A 23,359-nucleotide genomic window follows, 5' to 3' on the forward strand; every position below is an offset into this window, starting at 1 on the left:
AGTCTTTTGGGGGAGAGAGAAAGAAAGAGAGAAGGAAATAAGGGATGTTTTAAGTCATCTAATTTAACCTACACTATATTGATCCAAGAATCCTACTTGGTCTTTTATGCATCACACTGTAGTAGCTATGCTGGAATTCAGTAAAGCAATCAATTACCTCTTACACAGAGTCAGTGGGAGCATGTGTGGCCCAAGAAGGCCGCACACACACCGAATAAAACATTTCACTGACCTAGAATACTGCAACTACGGCAACTACTCAGTGCAAACCCAATCATACTTCTTCTTCTAAATAGGTCTAAGTTCAATTTTAAGAATGGCATAATTACATACGTTAACATTATCTGTCCCTTGTTATCAAACATTTATCAAATAACTCTCCAGTAAGTGTATAATCAATAATTTGACTTCACTTTCCTACTAAAGTAATATAAGAAATATAAAAAAACGTATAGGCATCCAACATAAAGTAGATTAAAAAAAAGGGTTTTTTTAAAGGGTCTGCAAATCATAAGGCGACCTCTTCTCCAAATCTAATTGCTTCTATCCAAGTGATTCACTCAAATGACAGAACCCCGTAAACTATTAAGAAGTGTGATAGATACAGCCCCAAATTCCCATGCTGGGCTCTACACTTGCTCTGTGAGAGTGAACCAAATCCATATAAACTTCAGAGGATTTCAGTAATATTTTCAAGTAACATTTCCAAGCAGGAAAATGACAAAATTCGTCCTGCAAACAGAAGGTGGAAGAACACCGACTGACTTTGAAAACGTTACTAAATCTAATGCTACAAGATAAGTGAGTATGTTTAGACTTAGTACATATTAGTACGTTAGTAAACAGATATATGATTTTCTTTTATTTTTTAAAACACAAGTTTTTTAATAGAAAATATTTTTGAAAGAAATACTGCATCTTACATTCCATGCTCTCTATAGGATTAAACCAGTTCTTTCTTAGGGCAGGTTAGAAAAAGTGCTAATAGAGCTTGAAGCTAGCGGAAGGCAAAGAATATCCAGATGGATGGACCAATTGAAGAGAGGTAGGTTTGCAAGCTTGCAGAAAGCAAAAAGCTCATCTCCTCTTTTCATGTGACTGAGTACATGCATGTTTTAATCCTACAACTGTAAGCCTAACTGGTTGTACACAGGATCTCTTTACCTGACGCTGTTGTAGCTACTCTTCCATCAGTTACTGCTTTGGAAGAAAGATATGTAATCATCTGAATATCTTCCTTGTCTTTACTGGGATATTCATTACGGAAAGTGGATTCTGTGGATAGTGGTGCTGTGACTTCCGAACTACGGCTTAAATCAAGAGGGAGACAGGGTCCACGCTTCTCAAGTGACATATGAGCAACATCGGGTACTACATAAAAGAAAGAATGTCACATTAAAAAATATACAAAGGCCCAACAAATAACAGTTTGGGTTGCAGTGTTACATAACAAGGGAACAGCATTCAGCTTTAGCTACAGTAAATCAAAACGTCCCATTAGATGAAAACCACAAAAGGTCTCATTTTTATGACTCAATTTTTCTTGGGCAGTTCTTTATTAGATTAAGATACATTACCCTCCAATTTTGATGACTGTTGATTTTGAGCACTGATGGAGAACACTTTTCCATCAGTAACTGAAGAGGGAGAAGAAACTTTTTCTACAGAATCATCAGGCAACGAGCAAGTGGCTAAACGCTGTGATCTTCTTCTCCGTTGGCTATGTTTGTAGGATCTAGGGGAATTCAGTGGCTGTGATGGACCTAAAAAGAGATCTTTCAATGTTCATGAAGCAGAGAGAAATATGATAATCTTACCGCAGTATTTTAGAGATCTAAAGATGGGAAGTGCTTTAAATAGCTCTTATTTGCAGAGCTGGTAATCACAGCAGGACTGGTAAAGTAATTAGAAACTGTGACTACCAGAAAGGAAAAGTTACGTTCAAGAAACGATTCTGCTTTTTGCTTATTTTACATTGATAGGGTATCTAATTCTCCACTGATAAATGACTACTGTTTTTAGAGCAAACAGTGTATTTATCATAAGCAACCCTCCCCCCACCCCACAGAAAATATAAGAGTAGGTCATTTATAATGGAACTCAGCAACAGTGTTGTATAGTTAACAGAACAAATGACCATAGTTAAAGATCTAAAAAGTCACTGGCAGTAATAACATATATATTAAATAAATAAGAAAAAGCAGTGGTTTATTTTATATCTCATCTCCTGACCTGATATCAATACCCCAACTATACTTAAGATGCCTACTACCAATGAATGGCATAGCAAAAAGATTCAAGAACATCTCACTTAAAAAAATCAAAAGTGGGGCGATTGATACAGGATAATATAGGCCTGATTCATTAAAAACAAAGCAAACACTCCCCTAAACCTTTTCTGTTTTTGTACAGCTCCACACACATTTGCCTTGGAAAAATTATTTAAGTCATTACACTGCAAATCACTGTTCTTTGTGAACTTTTAGAGTAAAAAGATTTGCAAGTTTAAAAGTAGAGATATAATAGGCAGAGTAAAAATTTCCACCAGATGTGGTAAATATTTGAAACCCAAGGAGTAGAATACAATGTTAGCAAGATCCAAGCTGTTAAGTAACAAACTTGTAAATTAGCTGCTTTTCAAGCATACTGTTACAGAAAGCCTAACTTACTGAATAACGAAAAGTTCCTCAAAGAGAACTACTTACCATCTCGGGGCAGGGAGGGAAGACATACTACAAATATTTTTAGGGGGCAGCTAGAGAAACAAACTAAATCAACATTTCCTGAATAAATAAAGATGGCTGAACCTACATACCTTCCTCCCCCATTCCTTTAAAAATATCATTGAGAAAAGATTAGTAGAAACTTATCTTGAAAGGGAAAATACTAAGTGAAGGTTAAGGAGAACATATGATACAGGTATATTCTTCAACCCTTAAATAACTATGCTAAAAATGAAACAAACTTAGCTTTTTGACTTACTGTAACTAACTTGTTTAAACCCTTGGCCTTATCATTCCAATAACTACAAAAAATAAACAGCATATTCAAGGAGGCAGGGTAAATTTTTCCCTGCTCTTCTGATGACCAGTATTTTGGTACTTTCCAAATCAGTTTCACACATTAAGAGACTAAACACCTATGATATACTTTATGGGACAGCAAAGATTGATTTATGTACTTCCCCACTACAGATCTTGAACGTAACTTCTCTTTCACGTGATATTTATGGGAATACGACATTAAGGTGAAACACGTCACAGCCAAGAGGTGTACCATCAGTCTGCTGAAGACAGCATTTCCCAGAGGAGGAAAGATCCACAACCCAAGTGTATGTTCTTTTTATTTTTAATGAATCAGGCCCCTTCAGAAGAGAGGTTTGACTTATCATGTATCACTCTTGATACTAATGTAGAGATTTAAGCTAGAGAGAAAGTCAACCATGACTCAAACAAACATATTATTTATGGTAGAGTAATTCATATGCCTTATTATGAGACTTAACTTTTTAAAAGTACTAAGCTATCCCTAATTCTCCCACTTGATCTTTATTTTTTGTTGTTATTGTTTTAAAAGCAGATTCATCCTTAAATGCAATATCCATTTACAACCAAATATAGACTATTTTCTGTATATCTCTCATAAGTAATTAAGATATGTTTTTTAAAATGTCTGTGCTCACTAGTTTTATTTATCACTGAAGAAGGAAGCTGAGTGACCAGCGTCAAATCCTCGACTTGTATTAATTCTGGGCAAAGTGGTGATTTAGGGGGCTTTATACACCCAGAAGAATCTCCAGATTCTTGTTTGCATTTCTTGCTGCGAGCCTTTCCTGAAGACAAAGTTGAGGATAACAGTGCAGGTTTCTGAATGTTGGCAGAACTGCTAATATCAGCTTCATTTTTTTTCTGAATTTGTGGTTTGGGTGAAATCTCCTGAATAAATAATAAAAAATTGATACTTTTATTTCAGTTTCTTCATTGTAGTTTGTGTATTCTATTTTGAACTTTTTAAAGCAAGGTTAGTATTCAAACACATTTTAAGCAACATTACTTTCAGTACAAATGAAAAAAATATTTTAAAATGCATCACATTAAATTCTTTTTTTTTTTTTTTAAAGGAGCACTATCAATTATTTTCAGTATTCAGAACACTTTCATTTCTATTTAAAATAGCTGCAAAATGCCTGAAAACAAAACTATTTCACTTCATTTCCAATTAAAAATCCAAAGTCATTTTAGCTTGTCTTTTCCAACTTCATGACACAGGATCATCAAATGCTGCATCAAAATGTAACTCGAGGAATGCTTGGTACAATGCACATACAGGCACACATCTGTGATGGTAGCAGTAAATTTACAACATTTTCTTGGGAAAGCTTTGTTTAATCTAAGTTTCATTTCTAAAAAAAAGAACCTGAAAAAGTCGATAATGCTCCTTTGCAAAGTGTCTGAAAACAATAAAAAGTTCTCCAAGTACTGAACACTCTCACACAACCCCTTCAGTGCTGGGAGTCTGGATTTCACCATGTTATATGCTTGTGCAAAAGCATGAAGAAATCACAACTTCTAGCACCACAGGGTTAAATAGATTGCTTACTGTGGGAGGAAAGAAATGCACAGATAGAGTTAAAATAGTTTTTGAAGATAAAAAACCAATATATGATGCAGCTTTCTAATAACATCAATTTTCAACCTTAACACACACACACAGGTATTATTTTAGACATTCACATGCGTTAACAGATTCAGTATCTTAGATTTTTAGCAGGAAGAAAGTTCTTTCTGCATTACCAAATAAACTGTGCATGTGTTACAACTGGCCCAGTATTGACAAATTACAATATTTGAACACAATTTCTTAAATCATTCCCATCTTGTTCCAGTTACAACCGTCAGCAAGGCATCATCTAATAAAAGTGTAATTATTGAAGTAGAAAGACACTTCTAGAACTTTTGCATGACTTTATACAAGCTAAAAAGAAATGTCACACTTCTGACCTATTTTAGGGCTTTAAGGTTGATTTTTTTTTTTAATAAATAACTTTTTTTTCCCACTGGAACATGGAGAATTCCAGTAGAAATAAGCATATGTGCACACCCTATGCACGTAAAAATGCGCCCTTGAATGCTACGTGAATAACTTGCTGGAATTATCATGTAAAGATCCAATGCAAAGCATCCCATACAGAAGATAACAGTTCTATCTTGAATAATACCATAATACACATGTATTAAGTGCAGTTTATTCATTTGAATAAAAAATTGCATGAGCTGAAGAGAATACCTATGCTGGTTATGAGAGGCATTACCAGAAATTAATTAGAGTCATAACTTGTAAATAAACAATTTTATTGTTCATCTTCACAGATGTGAAAGACATTACTACAGCATCCATTATTTTCAAATTACAAAGTTATTTAAACAAGATTAAAAAAATTAAATTAATATTTTGATAAGGTGCTTAACCTCTTAACAGGACAAATTAACATTAAAAACCTTAATGAATTAATGTTATTCATCTAAGCATGTCTTGGTCAAAAGGAAATATAACATGACACCCTAATACAGTTAAATAAAGTACTGTACCTGCAACCAATTGTCTGAGGTTTTGGGCTTAAGACAATTGTAAACTAAAAATATATATATAAATATAAATAAAATATACTTCAACAAAGTAAGATTCCAACTATCAGCCTGAATACTTCTACCATGTTCCGTGTTACAGTATTAAAAAAAAAGCCTACAAGATATTTGATCCATCCAATTTCATAGCAGTAGCAGACAAAACACCTCTAATTAAGGAGTGTCAGTTTTGCCATCCAAAAACCTTTTGGGGAGGTTGATAAGTTGGCCATTTTAATTTGAATTTGTGCAGGATTTTAGCAAAAAAAGCTTTAAGCTCCAATTTCCCTCCCTTCAGTCACTTAGAAGTTTGTCAGATTTCTCTTTTTAGTAAGAAGGGAAAGAATAACGACAATTTGGGATTTCCGATGCCTCTTTGAAAGAGCTTAAACAGTATTTCCCCAAAAAGAATTTTTTCAGACCATTAGCATGTAAACAATGACAGAGACATCTTTTTCCCCTTTTATCTGATCAATAAAACAAAAACAGTCACGTTACCATGTCAAAGAAGAAAGATTTTTTTTTTTTTGTAAATACGTATTGTAGTTTATACTGTTGCATACACAGTCTATGTAAACCACAAAGTCCCACTCATCTTATGGGAGTTCTGCATGGTAAGATTTACATTGCAACGCTTCTTCCAAAAACCACATGCTGTAAGCCATTTCACAGTTTTTTGCACATTGAAAATATCACACACAGTAGCAAAAAAAAATAAAAAATAAAAATAAAATCATAGCAACTTTAATATGGAAAAATTTGAGAAATGGAATGATAGGTCAATACACTGTAAACCTTTATGCAAAATATCAATCAATGCATTGACACTGTAGTGGCTTATACAGCCATTACAGCAATGGCATTAAAAACAGAAAATCATGTGCCATTGACAAAACTTGCATCCAATGCAGCATCAATGGGAAAAAAAACCCACAAAGCAATGCAATTATGTATCAGCACTAAAAAAAACAGTACAACCAAAATACCAAGTAAAGGTTTGGGCAGGGACTGTTCAGAATGTGCCAGAGCATAAGAACAGAAGTGCTCTATGAGGAAGTGCGGGCAGCAAAGCTATTTTACTCAAACGTTCCTTCTAAAGAATGAAAATGAATACAAAAAAGTTGTATTAAAACTACATTAAGGCTCTGATTTAAATGATTGGAAAAGCAAAGATCTCCTGAATCAACACTACCATTCATCCTTAGCTTGTTTTACCATGTTTAGGCATTCAGGCCTTCTAATATGCAAGATAACACACAACTCAGAGTCAAGCAATGCCAGAAAAGAATGGAATAAGCCAAAGATAAAAAGGCAGCTTTCAGGACCTGCAAATACACAGGCTTAAAAAAATCAGACCCTTAATATTATTTAAAAGTTTCTTTTTTGTATTTATTAAAATACACACCCTTGCAAAGTGTATGGCTCATTGAGCAGTTCATAAAACACATACAAGCCTACAACATCAAATTCTTACAGTATAAAATCAACTTCTTATATAAGAAGTTCTGCTTGATGTCAAAAACCCTGCTTCAAACACAAATTAAGATTTGTGTAAGGGCCTTCTCCTAAGCCAGTCATAGTCATGGTTCCAGTTGAAAACTGAACCTTGGGGACACCAGTCTCCTAGCATTTAGTGCATGGAGACTTCATTTCTTTCTTTTTTCTGCAACAAAAATCTCATTACTAGAATTCAAGGTAATGCTGCATTTTGAGACAATTGAATTCCATACCTCTGGCTCTGCCAGACATGTAAACATAAGATTTCAGTTCCCTATTATATCTGAAGGGGTAAATTTTATGTTGTAGGTACCACATCTCCATGGCACACTTCAGTGGGAACCTTGCAAAAGAATCAAACTCTACCATTTCATACCTGCTCCAGGACTGGAGCTGTTTCTTTGTTGCCTTCCTTTTTTTCAGCACCATCTGCAACAACAGCTTTGGATGCCAACAGACCTTAGGAGAAAGACAGAAGAGATTTTAGTTAGAACATTGCAATAACAGTTTGTGGAAAACAGAGCACAAACATGAGCCAAGAAATATATTCGGCTTGCATCAACAACATAATTCTTTCGGAAACAGCTCAACACAAAGCTAAACACTTTCAATTAGAAGAAAGCAGCAATGGGACACTCCCACAGTGTTGACCTTTCACAAGAGGTACTTCTCTGACACTTCTATTAACAAGCTGCAAGCAATCAAATGTAAAATAATGCCTCACCAACCATTTAAAGCCCACGTGCTCAGACTTCAAAACCAAACCCATATTACTTAAAGCAAAAATTATCACTGACATAAACAATAAATTCTAAAAATAATGTATAATTCTCCTATCTCTCTCTCCTTATCAATACTCAAGAATTTAATCAAAAATTTATTACATCTTCTTGACTATAATAAATGGATAAGGATCTTTTTTTAGATAAAATAGAACAAGAGATTCAGTTTCCAAATGAATTTCCAGCAGCAGAGATAAAAAATTACAATAATGGAAACAAATAATTGAGAATATGATATTCCATTCTCAACAAACTATAAAAGAAAGGGTAACAAATGTGAGAAAAAAAAAAATCTCAGAAACATATCCAATTGTTGATTTAGAATATATCAGCAGCTGCAGTTCTACTTTAGAAGGTAACTTCAATTATCTAAATATGAGGAGAACCTGGGCACATCATAAGATAAAGTAGAAAAGATAACACCTAAAAGAACAGCCCACAAATAAATAGAATTTACTGTTATAATCTCCAGGATTTAAGTCCTCCTTGATCTGAAGGATCCAAAGAAAACTGCTATTGCACTACATGAAAAAACAGATATGCTCAAGAATAACTGATACATGATAGCCAAGAAATTCTGTATTAATGAAGACAGGGCTCTAAGGAAACATGTTGGGCACTGAAACATGAAATGCTCAGTAATCCTGGTCATGCGAGTTTTTTTTCCCTATGTTCCACAAGCATATTAGGCACTTTTGGCATTTATTTGGCATTCATAGAATCATAGAATCACTCAGGTTGTATAAGACCTCAAAGATCATCAAGTACAACCACAGCCTAACTATAGTACCCTAACTCTAATAACCCTTTGCTAAATCATATCTCTGAGCACCACATCCAAACAGCTCTTAAACACATCCAAGGACAATGACATGACCACCTCCCTGGGGAGCCTATTACAGTGTTTAAATACCCTTTCTGTAAAGATGTGTTTCCTAACATCCAACCTAAACTTACCTTGGTGCAACTTGAGGCCATTTTCCCTCATCCTATCACTTGCCACCAGTGAGAAGAGACTTGCCCCACTCTCACTGTAAGCACCTTTCAGGTACAGGAAGAGAGCAATAAGGTCTCCCCCTCAGCCTCCTCTTCCCCAGACTAAACAGCTCCAGCTCTCTCAGCCTCTCCTCATAGGGTTGATTTTCCAAGCCCTTCACAAGCCTCGTTGTCCTTCTCTGGACCTGCTCCAGCACCTCCATTCTTTTTTTACTGAGGTACCCAAAACTGAACACATTACTGGAGGTGAGGCCTCACCAATGCCGAGTACAGGGGCAGGATGACTTCCGTAATCCTGCTCACCACACCATTCCTGATACAAGCCAGGATGCCATTGGCCTTCTTGGCCACCTGGGCACACTGCTGGCTCATATTCAGCTGACTGTCCATCAGCACACCAAGGTCCCTTTCCATCAGGCAGCTTTCCAGCCACTCCTCTCTAAGCCTGTAGGGTTGACTGGAGTTGTAATGACCAAAATGCAGGACCCAACACTTGGCCCTATTGAAACTCATGCCATTAACCTTGGCCCATCAATCCAGTCTGTCCAAGTCTCTCTGTAGTGCCCTTCTTCCCTCTGGCAGATCAACATTCCCTCCCAACTTGGTGTCATTTCTGAAGGTGCACTCAATCCCCTCATCCAGATCATCAATGAAGATGTTAAACAGAAGCGGCCCAAGCACAGAGCCCTGGGGAACACTGCTCGTGACTGGCTGTCAACTGGATTCAACTCCATTGACCACAGCTCTCCGTGCCCGACCATCCAGCCAGTGCTTCACCCAGCAGAGCGTATGCCCATCCAGACCACAGCTTCTCCACGAGAATGTTACGGGGGACAGTGTCAAAAGCTTTACTAAAGTCCAGGTAGATCACTTCAACAGCCTTACCCTCATCCACCAAGCGGGTCACCTTGTCATAGAATGAAATCACGTTTGTCAGACAGGTTCTACCATTCGTAAACCCACAGTGACTAGGCCTGATCTCTGGGCTGACCTGGTCCACCACACCTGTACAAAGACAACTCCACCAACTTCTAGAGCAAGAAAACTACAGAAGAGTTTTGTTCCACAAATTTACTGCTCGTGTTCTTTTATGTATCGATTCAGTAGCTGGATATGTAGAAGCAAGCATTTCAACAGAAGCAAAATCATATAAGAAAAAGGCACTAGTACTCGCTTAGCAGAAGACATTCTTCATTTCTAGGAAATATAATTTCCCCCAGAAGTGGAAGAGAAAGCATAGAGAACATCTTTGTTTTGTTAAATGGTGAACAAAGAACACTAGATGCAGCCCTAGCAGCAGAAAAGAGAACTTCCAGCAACAAATACTGACTATGGAACTTCAGTTCAGAAGAGTACCCTTCAAACAGCTGTCTACCAATTAAATCTCTTCCTCTATTTCAACAACGCAGTCAGAAGCATAAATACAAGTTTTCCTATCAGCCACATTACATTATGATTCTACTGTAGCCATTTTTACGGATCCACAGAAGTATAACCCTCAGCCTTCCTTCAAATCAGAAAATGAAGACAGACAAATGACAATACACAAATATACAGGCAAAAGAAATAAGCATGCAGGGAAAAGAACATTCGATCACTAGTTACATTTTCAAAATGCCCTGCTATGCAGCAACATAAAAAACAATTGTGTGAGCTGCAGAAGAGTGCTAATTAGAGAACAGTTACAAAGAGTAACTACAAAGCATGATGAATTTCATGTTGTAATTAAAGAATTAATTCACTTTCACTGAATGGCAACATTCTCAACTAAAAGAGTATAATTTCATGGAGACAAACAGAAACTGGTTTTTAGAACAATAAAGTCATTGTCAGCAAGATCATGCATTCCAGTTATTTAGTTCAGTCTGCATGAATCCTTTCCACCATCATTTTTCTCATTACGTTCCTTCAGAAAGGAAAATCCACTGGCACTGAAAAGTATCATTTCTAGAGATACCAGTTTTTCAGTGTGCTTTGCTATCATCTGCCAATAACATTTCAAAGGCTATCAAGAAGCAATTCATTCTAAGGATATCTATCTACAAAGTTCTGATAAGCACAGCCTTTTACTGCACAGGGCAGAAATTAAACTGGGACTATGCTGAGTGTATACACAGTATGGTCAGGAGTGTAGAAACAATGGATGCTTGATTGATCAGCCTCAACTAAATTCAGCAGTAAATAGGAGGCCTCCCAAGAAGTATCCACGATCATCAAGGTAGTCATATATACTTTTAATATAAATTCCTTTAAAATTCCAAACAGGTATGAGACTGAAGTGAACACCTGCCAGATGGAAGTGGTTTTGTGCATCTACTTCAGAACAAAGTACATAAGCATAAGAACAACAGAACAACCAACATCAACAACAAAGAAATTTTACCAGTGATCTTGTTAAGACGAGCTCTCTTTGCCTGAAATGAGTTGCCTAGATTACTTTTCCTCTTGTGTGATAACGTGCTCTCTGCCTGCACAAAGGCCATCTTTGGAACATCCACTATAGGAAAACCTACTTTAAACAGAAAGAAAAATCTCAAACACACATTTCATAAACACATAAAAAAACAAAATATGCTAATAGCAGTTTTGAAGTATTTTAATATCAGAGTTAAAAATCTTTACAGATATAAAAAATGAAACTGAGACATTCTAAACATTTAGTATTATATATGGAATAATTAGATGACTATGACCTCAAAATTTGTAATTTCTACTCATTCTGTCATAGAATGGTTTGGGATGAAAGGGACCCTTAAAGTCATCTAGTTGCAACTCCATGATATAGGCAAGAACGCTTCCCTCTAGACCAGGTTGCTCACAGCCCCATGCAACCTGGACTTAAACAATTTGAGGTTGGGGGCATCCATAATCTCACCAGGAAACCTGCCCCAGTGTCTCACCACTTCACAGTAAAGAATTTCTTAATGATATTTAGCCCGAATCTACCCTCTTCCAGGGTAGATGTGAGAAATGCAGTTATCAAAAAATATTAGAGCATATTCGCACCAACCCAAAAAGTGTTTCAACTACTCCAAAATAAGAATATAGCACTCAAACTGGAAATACTTTTTTCCTTCATACAGTACTGTGGATTATCTCACAAGCAACAGAAGATTCAGAAACAAGAACCAGAGTGTACAGCAAAGCCATTGAAGAACTCACCCTATGTTCTCGCTACAGTTGCTGCCTAGAACTTCTGCGTAAGTAAGAAGTTCTTATACAACTAAGTCTTAACTGATAGAAGATGTTTCCTAACTGATAAACATTAGCAAATGAGACATATTCCACTATAAACAACAGTAATTAATTGCAAAATTAACAATGTGAATTCTAACTCAACAGCACAAAAATAAATCTACTTTATCTTTTAAATAATTTGTTTTTACCAAATGTGTCACTAGATGTAGGCTCCTCTTCCTTTTTTTGCACTTCCTGCATGATTGTAGAGGTTGATGTTTCTTCCTTTTTTGAAGGAACTTTTAGCCATTTTCTCTCCTCCTTATCTTTATTGCTGTTTGCGCTGGTTCTAGGTTTAGTTCCTGCTTTGTTCTTGGCTGCTGCAGCAGCAGCAGCTTTGACCAAAGCTATCCAATCCTCCAAAAAGGAAAACATGGTAAGTAAGCATTAAAAAGCAACTGATACTTAAATAGAAAGTACATATAAACCCAATGAAACTTCATTTTGAAGGATTCACCAACATATGAATGTATTTTTATGGCTAATACTCAAGGAGTGGTAAAGAGTTTCCCAACTTGCCTAAACAAATCTTAAGTATTATCAGTACACCACAAAGATGAAAAGCAAAACACCTTCAGAAAAACATTTCATAGAGCATACTGGCTGTAGGCATTCTCTGCTACCTATTTTGTGTATTAGAGCTTCAGAAACGTACAAAACTGACCTTCCTCTTAACCCTCTGGGTACAAAATACACCAATTCCACAGTAGCTCAAATGTATCTGTTATTCAAAACCAACATCAAGTCAAACCACAGTCCAGCCAGCTGGACAGAGTTCTTCCCGAGTTAAACTGATAAAGACAAATATTTTCTAATTGTACCTGAGTTTCTAAAGTAATACAGAGCACTGTTATAGCTCATAAGTTTCATTCAATAATTTCAGTGAAGCACTCTATACTACAGCTGAACATTAGAATCCATGTTTAAAGGTAATAGAACATACTATTTTGGATCACGTTATATTTGACCTCACTAAAATATCCAATGAACAACGGAATCTACAGTTCAAATTCATACATTCCTCAGCATAGAGATGAAGTATAATCACCCTGCAGCCCATGGAGAGAACTGTAAGGCTGAGTAAAGCTCTTCCCATTAGTTTGAAATAATTACACTTCTGTCTTACGTCCCCTGAGTGTCAGGGAATCAAATCTGCAAAATTTTTTTGTCTATCCTCCTTAAAGTTTTTTTGTTTGTTTTCAAATACTACTATCAAGGTAAAGATTTTTTTTTGTAGATAAACTGCAGGGGATACAAAAGTCAGTAGCAAAGTTCCCCCTCCACCCTTAAGAATCATACACCTGAATGCATTTTGAACATAAATAATGCACTGCGTAGCAATGTGGCTACAAAAGCATTTTCAGATTTGCACTAGCTAATATAATAAATATTATAATATTATGTCATTAGCACTTTAAGTGCTAATATTATAATAATATTATGAAGTGCTTTACAAATAACAAAACTCTTAATTTTTTTTCCCCTAACTGTAAATAAATTGTATTTTAGCCTGGGTTGTTTCCTGGTTAAAATGAAGTACCTAAAATACCTTTACTTTTATAAACCGTAAGTTGTTCCAAATGCATCTTTTCTCCCACCCATCACAAATGAAGCCCCAAAATTTCTGTTTACTGAGATTTTTGTCTTCTTTGATGTATGAGAACATAACACAAAAAGTATTAATTTCATGTAATATTCTTCATAGCCTTCTCCATAGCTAAGTATGTTTAAATCACTGCTTTGCATGTCATGCACGCTGTGTCAAGCAATGCACATCAGCAGTTTGATTCCACTAAAATAAGTGTTTTACATCCCAGCTATCAATGTAAAATACGTGTACTCATTCTGGCTTGTAGCAGAAAAGTTTGGAAGTGCTTTGGCAATGCTTGCACAAGCAGCAGCTACTGCAGCTACTGCAGCCATGGCAGCCAGAGCAACAAAAACACACAAACCTCTTTGCTTGGCCAGTCAAAAAGAGCACACACATTAGCTCAAGTCCACTCAGAGCCTTGTCTATCCAACAGGACAAAAATATATATGTGTATACATACATACATACACATATACATATATACATATACATATATATGTATATATATATATATATATATATATATATATATATATATATATATCCAAAAACAAATGAGCTACTTGTCCTGGTGAGGGGTTAAAAGACCTGAGAGAAATCCTATATTCTGGCCAATGAATGAAGAGTATCAGTAAAATGGCTAGAGCTGTGATCTTATAAAGCAAGTGGGAAGCAAAGAAAGCACAGCCTAAAACAGCTTCTAAACAGCTGTTCATTTCCATTCAAGCTGAAGCACCCCCCCGAATTCAAATTTCTCAAAGAAGACTCCAAGCTTTGAGGATCACACTGTACTATGTAACTTGTTTTAATAGTAGCTGTTCTGTTTTTCGGTTATTTTCTTTAAAGCGCAGAGCTTACAAAGAATGGCAGGACACATAACTACAAAGCAAACAAAAGTTAAACTTTCAGAAGCCAAAACAGAGAGATTAATTGTGGTGGGAGTCTATACCAGGATGAATTTTGAAATCTGCCTTTGGGCTGCAGAAAAGTATCTACCAATCACATAAGTAGAACATTACATATCACAGATATCAGATAAACTAGGTATTACATCTTATCTTAACAGCAGGACTCGTTACAGGTGCATTCAGTATGCACAAACCGAAGATCCAGATATAAATACACTAAAAATAAAGAACGAAAACACTCCTCTTAAGTTTCCTTTTCTTATCTTTAGTGTTCTGACTTCATCACTTTACTGGTTAAGGTTTTATAACTGCACCAATTTCACATGCAGTCAATTTTCCTTTCCTCATAGGGTACCATTCAAGATAGAATTTCTCAATCATTTACTGTTTTAGGAAGCTACATTGCCTTGCGTTTTATTTTAAGATTGATCTTTCATATAAGCTGAGATAAATTGGCAGGAAAGTTGTTTTGGGACATTATCGTTAGAAGACAAAACAACATTTAATCACTACTGAGAAAAAACCGCTGTTCCGCCAATTAGATTCACTAAATCAAAGCACAGGGAACTGTACGATCAATAAGTATGTAAGTAGAAATTACCCAACAGCCTTTCACACCAATTAGTCAAAATACTTACATCTGAAAGTATTCCCTTGCATAATCTTAAGCCCACAGAAGAGGGAATACAAGAAAAGGATTATTCCTAAAACCTGACCCTTGGGCCAATAAACAATTCACACAGATCACTCTTTCTACACCTACCTACAACCAGAATCTCTATGTTTCTCTACAGTCCTACAATTCAACTGTTTTTCCTCTCCTACCACATCACAATTCCAAATTCCCACACATTCATACATACACATACATAAAACATCATCAACCTATTGGCTGGCTCATTCCAAGGCAAGACTGGATTCCTTACCCTCACCTTCCAAATACTAAACAGTCTGTCCCACCTACATCTCCGCTCACATTGTCTCCTGCCATCTTCTTTTTTCCTGTGTCCCAAGTGTAAATCCATGCTTTTTCCTCAGCTTCCTCTTCCTGCGTGCCAAGTCCCCTCCCTCTCCTTCAAAACCCTCCTCAAAACTCACTTCTTTTGGCTCGACTTCCGTCACTAATCTCAGCTCCGGCGCTATCTGCTCCCTCTCGCGCGCCTAATTACATCGAAGATAAAACAAAAAAAAAAAACAAAACATGAAACAGAAAAAGTAAGTTATCTGAATACTTCATAAGTGCTCTCACAAGGGTAGTCTAAATATCCCCATCTTTATTTTCTCTCTTTACTACTTCACCCGCAATGAGGAACCTCATTCATGATCCCATTGCATTGAGCTACACAAGTATTATCCACTCTTCTTAAAAACGTATTTCCACCCTCACAACTAAGTCTTATACAAACACATTGCTACTGTAACTCAGAAGTGGAAGTTGAGCATTACTGTTTGAAACTTCTTACAGACATACTAAACTCAAATAAAGCTATTTTACTTGCTTCTGAAAGTAACATACTGCTGTTATTAACAGCCTTAAAATTACTGAAAAAAACACATGTATTCAAATAAGCATTTGCCTCTGGACAGGATAGTCACTGCTCCTGCTCTGGTCAGATATATTCTGTCACACACTTCTTTTAGATAAGCTATGAATCAAAATACTTATGAGCAATAGCTAACTAAGCACATTTTTATTCCTCTGCAAGGAATTAACTAACCCCTCTTTCTCTTTGTGCAATTTAAATTCTGCATGGTTAATACATCCAGTCAGAAAGAAAATCTTACATGTTTTCAGTTTGCTCACATACTAGATCTTAAAGCAGTATTTTAAACATACACTCATCTGTTGAAGTGAAATTTTTATTTAAATATATATATATATTTTAAAAAGCTATAGCATAAGTGCTGAATCAGCCAAATCACATCGTTTTACTGTGAATTTCTTTAATATCTTAATTCTTTAAAATTTAGTTATTTCCAGTAAATGGCATCTTGAAGTAAGGTAAAAAGCAGAAACATTCGTGTGAGTTCTAGGCCTAGTTAAAATTCCATTTCAGATATCTGACCCTGAAAGAAAATCATAAAATTACATTTACCTTCTTAAAAACTACAAAAGTATTTTAAAAGGAAAATTTTTGCCATAGCATAAAGATGTAGTGAATGTGAAAACACTGGCTTTGTCTTTGAAAGCTACAGCTTCATACTTCCCTATAGTTTTGAAGAACAAAACATGAGACTAGGGTCAATTAGCATTGTAGAAAGCTTGTTTGTGTTGTTCTTTCTGCAAGACAGCCTTAAAAATTTGAAATTCATCTCAAGTGTAAATTTGGCCCCTTTATTTTTCTTAACTCTTAATCAAACCTACCTATATTCAGCCACTGAGATGAGACTGACACTATATCGCCTGGCTCAGAGTAGTTAACTCCAGCCTAGGCACTTTAAAGCTCCCAGGATAAAGCATAGGACAGAGTAAGGGACCTGATGACATTGTCTCAGAAGGACTGTTTTAGTTCAGTTACAACAACAGTACCCAAGCTTGCCTTTTTATGAAGGAAAATGAAATATTCCAGCTTCCCAAGTTAACATTAAACTGAAAATATTGTTTTGAGTATTACTCAGGGGGTCAACAAAGTTACTGTAACATAGCAAGAAAACACTACAGGTGCAATTATGTTTTTAGTTTAATCTTAATGGAAAGGTAGTTTAAATACTATGGGTGTTGCCTCCACAGTAATTTGATGTTCTTTCTGCATATGATCAATGCAAGTATACAGCCAACTGCAACACAGAGACCTGAAACATAGAAATGTTCTCAGGCCAGTCCATCTGCCTTATCAAGTGAACAAATTACAGACAGGGACAACAAATTATAAAATAATGAGTTTTGTTTATCAAGTTAAAATTAATATTCTGAAGACATTGGGAACAAATAAGAATATTTTTAAACTCTTTTGTCTCCTATTCTCAAATAGTTTCAGTGATTTCCTCGCTAACTACAGTTACCATGCAAGACAGAAACAACAGCATTTCCACTGTAAGCATGCAACAGTATTAAATGTTGCTTTTCTTTTGCAAGTAAAGATATGCCTAGTAACTAAAACATATCCTCCACAGCCTTCCTCCACTTCTACTCAGCACCTCTATTTTATCAGTGACAGAGCACTGTTCAGAGATAAATACTGACTTGTCTTAAACTCCTTAAGTTCTGACAGAGGGGAGAAAACCCCACTGAACAATCATGTTAATAAGAACATACTTCAGCAAAATTCTACCGCTGTAGTACACAAGAGGTTAAAAATAAATACATAAAAAATCACCAGCACAAACTACTAACAAGCTAGAGCTTTTTCCTGAAAGGCCACAAGGCAAAGGAAAAAGGTCTCTGGATGTTTCTGCTTTTATGAACTCTGCAAGGCAAAACTCTGGAACAGATCAGCCAGCAATGGCATATGCAGCAGCTAAGACACTTCAAATAAAGGCAGGACTACTTGAGCAACACAATCTAGAGCATTGTCCACAAAACAGGTGTAGCAAGGCAGCAAAAATCCTATAATAAAGACTGCAATGTGGAACAATTTGTCCTAGATATCATTTCTACTAACTCAAGACAAAAAAAAAAACAATATGAAATATATATATAAAAAAGATATCTAATATTATTACCTGCCCTTTTGCATCCTCAGGCATAGATTTGATATGCATCCTCTTAAGACATCGAATGACACCATCATAGAACTGTACTGTGAATGTTCCTAGAATAAGATTTATATAATTACTTTGAGTAGTTAAGTAACAAACAACTCATTATAATAAATGTTTTATCAAAATATTTAGTAGGCAATATGAACAAAGAAAAAAGATGTTACCTCCAATGAGAATCAAGAACTTTTAAGAATATAAAAACACAACCCTAATGAGATCTTGGTTTTATATTTGTCAAACTTCATCTACTTTTATGGTTTCAAACACATTTACACTACCATGACACTTGTTCATAATTTACTGCAACAATTATACAGTATTTAGACTAACACAATAAAGAAACAGTACACAATCAAATTCTTATTTGCTTTAAACTACAGGAAAGGTTTTACTTCTACTTGAGTTCAGTAAAAATACTGCCCCACTAAGAAGTACTGCACCAAAATTACGTTGTTCTGTTACTTTCACACATTATTTTTTCTCCAATCATTTGTATTTTTCAAAAGATCACTTCCTGAAACAACTAAGAGAATTTAAATCCAGCGATGGTAGCCCAATCAGCACTAAGTAAAATGACTAAGTAATATGACTTTTACAGTCATATCCTTCCACTGCTGGGCAAACATTCAGCGTTTTACCTTTGAGGATAAAATTTCAGAGATTTCAGATAGAAGACAGCAACATTTTCAACAGTACATAGAGGCAATAAGGAAAATTTTATACGTATGTGTTTCTTTGGGTTTTTATTGTGTGGATGTTGGGGTTTTCTTTTGTTGTTTTAAGCTGACTACAGCAATAGTTTAGTGTAAGCAAAAAGTCCTTACTGATGACCCATACACGAATACATACCCTCTTTATTAATTGCTTCAATCTTTGCAGGGTAATATCGACAATCTGTCCAACGAGCTAGAACTTCTTCTCCAGGCTTAAAATCCTATTTAAAAAAAATATATATATGATTATTAATATTTTAAGCACTTAAATGTTTTTCTACAAAGATTTAAACATTACATACTGGAGAGATTTAATGCAGGAAACCACATAACACAGTTTTCCAAAAGAAGTGATAACCAAAACGGACACAGCACTTACAACAAATTCTTCATCATCTTTCAGCCCTTCTTTCCTTAATGCTGGTCGCTCCAAGGGTCGCAACCTGTTGCTGTCCCAGTATATCCACTCATCATAGCGATGACTCCAACGTTCAAAATGAACCAGCATCTTCCCCTCTTCATAATCTATCTTCTCAATACGAGATGGGTACCTTGAACAATAACATAACGTGGTGCTTTGGGCTTGTTTGCTTTGCATGTAACAGCACTTACATGACTACTAAAAAGTTATACTAACATCTTGTACTGAGAAATCTCAAAGTCTGAAAAAAAATAAAATAAAAATCAAGATACTATACATGTTATTCTACCATTAGTTTAAGGGCTATCTATACACATCAGTGATGCCATGAGCTTTATCACAGGATGAAAGTCTGAAACTGACAGACTACAGCTGCCTGAAATGGGCATTATAAGTTTGTGTTCTAACAGTTTTAAAACCTGTGTTCATTTGAAGCCAAAGCCCGTAACAGCTTTTGAGGAAAGGTAGTATATACAATTGTTTTATAAGGACATCCATTACTTTCACTAAAGAAAATGTTTCATTAAATCAGTTCATGGATTTCAAAAATCTGAGCAGCTAATCAAACCCAGAGGTCAGCAGAACACTTTTACTTAATATAAGTCACTTTTTAATTTGTGGATCAGCTTCAATGATTTCACTGCCATTAAATTTGAATCACAGAGACTTTTTTTTTTTTGCATTTATTATTTTTTAAGCACACATGCATTAAAATATGTACGTCACCTACTCCATGGATTTTCCTCTCAGCAAACATAGTAGCATGCACTCTGCAGAACTAATCAGGACAACCATACTATGTCTTAGGCATCTCAACTTGGCTGTGGCAGATATAACAGATTCTGACAAATCTGGACTTCAGGAACCACAAAATTTGGTAAAATTTTAAAGAAAAAAAATAGCAGTTTTCTTTAACTTTAGCAAGAACTACTGAATCGCTCTGTTTTAACAAAGTGACATATTGCACAAAATTGGAACAGGGCAGCAAGTCACATACGCTTCTACTTTCCTAATCAAACTCATTAGACCTCTTTCCATTATATGAAATGCAGAGAAAACTGGAATGAAACAGAAATCAGTTTCTCCTACATGTAACAAGAATACTGAAAATAATTCAGAAGTGCAATGAATCTCTGAATTACCGTATCATATTTTCTCCAGAGTTGATGATCTGAGTAACACAACTGAACTAGAAATAATTTCTCACATCCAAACAACTAACACAATAGAAGAGAGGAATATAAGGATTGGCCTAAAGGTAATAAAATACGCATTAAAAGAAAGGTCACAGCAAAACGACAGCTGTCTTCACTTCTGTTAAGAGATAACCTGTTCTTCAGACAAAATGTCACCACTTAGAAGTGCAGAGTCTGAGCAATCAATTTCCAGTCCTAATGCACAGAAACCCATTCAACACTCTTAATGGAAAACACTGAGAGAGTTATTGTACATTTTCTCACTTAAAATACTGAGGATGATGAAAAAAGAATCTTTCACACTAAGTTCCAATTGAATACATTAAATTTTCGGGCAACCATAAGGCAAAGGGCATTAAAATAAAAAGCATCAAACCCAATTTACTCCTTCACCTTGATAATTTCTCTAATCTTACTTCCTCGGTTGCTTCCCTACATACAGATTCCAAAAGACTAAAATTACCAGAACTAGGGACAGAAAAATTCTCTTTGATTTTCCAGGTTATTACTGCATCAACTTCAGCCACATCTCATTCTTGGACCAGAACACATGAAAAGTCAACTGTCTCATTTCAATCATCCATATATTTCAGAAACGTGAAGCAATTTCATAGCCAATTCCACAAGTTCCTAACTTAGTTCCATTCAACTTCAATAAGCCAACATTTCAGCCCCAAGCTCCAGCCGCTTTTTCCACCCTACTAGATATGTTTTCAGTGATAAGAATTCCATTGAACCTTTTCTGAGGAGCAATACGATCAGCGTCCTTTCACTTCTGAAGTAGGTTGGTAACAATAAAAGAGTGAAACTAATATGTTGTACCAAGACAGAAAGCCATATTCATAGGTCATTAAAGTAATGTCATTTTGCTTTAATGGACCTCACTATGGTAAACTAGCATTCTGGTTTAACTCCGAACACAGATTCAGGAAAATAAAAGCAGACCAGAAATGGTTTCCTTCGTCTCTGACCATCACTTCTCAAGTCTACAGGCTTCCACCCTAAGGAGATTTATTAGGCATCATCTTACTACTTTCCTTTGTCTTCCAAAGTCCTTCGACAAGTAACTAGTCTGGATGTGTCAGAACAAGCAGGAAGAGTAGCAAAGGAAAAAGCAGCAGGGACATCTGGGTCTATGTGGTACATCCCCTACTCAAGCAGGAACACCCAGAGCAGGGTGCCAAGAACCACATCCAGGCTGCTTTTGGAGTAGGTTATATAAGGAAGTGTTTAACATACTTAAAGAAGGAAAAACCCTCAAGAAGGACCTTGAAGCAATAAAAAATCAGAGCTGAAGCACAAAAGTTGCAGTAGTGAAATGGAAATCAAAAGCAAAGGTATTATCTTATGGCATCGAAAATCTTTTTTATCAAATGCAAGAAAGAAGGTGATGCAAAACTATGGTTATTTTATGAAATTCAACTAGAAAATTAGATTTTTTTTCCTAGGCATCTCCACAGTAATACTTTAGTCATTATGGCAATGCCCTAAAGCATTTCTCTTGCTCCAGTAGGTTTAACTGGTCAGCAGCAGCACAATCACCACTCCAAGAACTGTACTTCGAAGTAAACAGAAAAGAAAAATGAGGAGAAGATTGTACAGTCCTAGAATAAAAGAAAACTGAGTAAGTAACGAAATACAAAATATAGCTTAGAGAGAAATATATAAAAGTGAAGAGAGCTTTAAGGAAAATTTAGCTTCCCAAGAGTGAAGATAAATATATTTGGAGAATAAAAAGAGCGGAAAGCTAAAGTAGTTAACAAAATAAAGGATGCAAAATATAAAATCTCACTAGGGCAAATCCAACACAAAGTTATCTCCCTTTGAGGGATACAGGCACTGCTAACGAAGCCCATGATAGTGGTTTCAATAACAAACATCACACAGTGCCTTTATTCCAATAATCTCTGCTTCTTCAGTGTATGTTAAGACAAAGGTGAAAAGCTGAATAAAGCCAAAATCTGTGCTTCAGTCCAGACCTCAGAGATGAACGTTATTGCATATTTCTACAGCACTCAAACTACACGCCACTGATCACTAGGCAAACCCAGGATAACATTATAAGGATTTAGCAACAAGATGTTGGCCTCCATATCCACTAAATCTAGCCACATAATGTGCCACAATCATACAAACAATTGTGCATGAGCAGTAACATTTCACAACACAGATCCCACAATGGGAAAGACAAGAGCATACAGAGAGCAGAATTTACTATGGGAAATGTTGCATAGAAGCCTGCACAAATGAGAAGTAAATTACCCTCTAAAATACTGAGAAACTTTTGCAGAAAAAAGCCACACCAGTTCAGTAAAGAAAATGTTTTCCCTGTGGTAAGGAATAATAACCTGCAACATTTGTTGGCTGGCTGTTTTTACTTTTACTACTACGCAAGTATGCATGAAACAGTATCAAATTATGTGAAAAGAAGTCTCATCCAGTTGTTGATTTTATAGAGAGAAGAGGGAAACTACTGATTATTGATGACATCTATTCCATGTTCTCTGTTCTCAGGTTCCAGAGATACCACCAACTTCTGGGAGTTCTGCAAAATGTATACGGCTCACAAAACCTACATCATGAAATACAGGTCAAATTATTGCTCCAACACTCAAATAGTAAAAAATAAAGTGAACATTCCCATTCTCATTTCCAGAAAATATATTTTCTTCCAGTCAACCAATAAACAGCC

General features: G+C 35.8%; 1 protein-coding gene across 17 annotated transcripts in view; it reads right to left on the bottom strand.

Annotated features, from left to right (window-relative positions):
• The window catches only part of PHF20L1 (PHD finger protein 20 like 1), a 47,718-nt gene that overhangs the window by 18,662 nt on the left and 5,697 nt on the right, over nucleotides 1-23,359 (bottom strand). For 6 of the 17 annotated variants that reach the window (XM_085536954.1, XM_015856305.3, XM_015856304.3 and 3 more), the window contains exons 3-12: nucleotides 19,430-19,601; nucleotides 19,187-19,271; nucleotides 18,299-18,387; nucleotides 15,734-15,796; nucleotides 12,286-12,493; nucleotides 11,283-11,411; nucleotides 7,498-7,580; nucleotides 3,683-3,935; nucleotides 1,578-1,763; nucleotides 1,165-1,371 (exon numbers count right to left, since the gene is read on the bottom strand). In XM_085536954.1, coding sequence (XP_085393080.1) covers nucleotides 1,165-1,371; nucleotides 1,578-1,763; nucleotides 3,683-3,935; nucleotides 7,498-7,580; nucleotides 11,283-11,411; nucleotides 12,286-12,493; nucleotides 15,734-15,796; nucleotides 18,299-18,387; nucleotides 19,187-19,271; nucleotides 19,430-19,601 — 1,475 coding nt within the window. The remainder of the gene's footprint in view (nucleotides 1-1,164; nucleotides 1,372-1,577; nucleotides 1,764-3,682; nucleotides 3,936-7,497; nucleotides 7,581-11,282; nucleotides 11,412-12,285; nucleotides 12,494-15,733; nucleotides 15,797-18,298; nucleotides 18,388-19,186; nucleotides 19,272-19,429; nucleotides 19,602-23,359) is intronic. The other 11 variants (XM_015856306.3, XM_085536950.1, XM_085536948.1 and 8 more) reach the window with 3 other exon arrangements.

The sequence above is a fragment of the Coturnix japonica genome, chromosome 2 (assembly GCF_054131305.1).
Source record: "Coturnix japonica strain WE chromosome 2, WE-NBRP24, whole genome shotgun sequence".
NCBI lineage: Eukaryota > Metazoa > Chordata > Aves > Galliformes > Phasianidae > Coturnix > Coturnix japonica.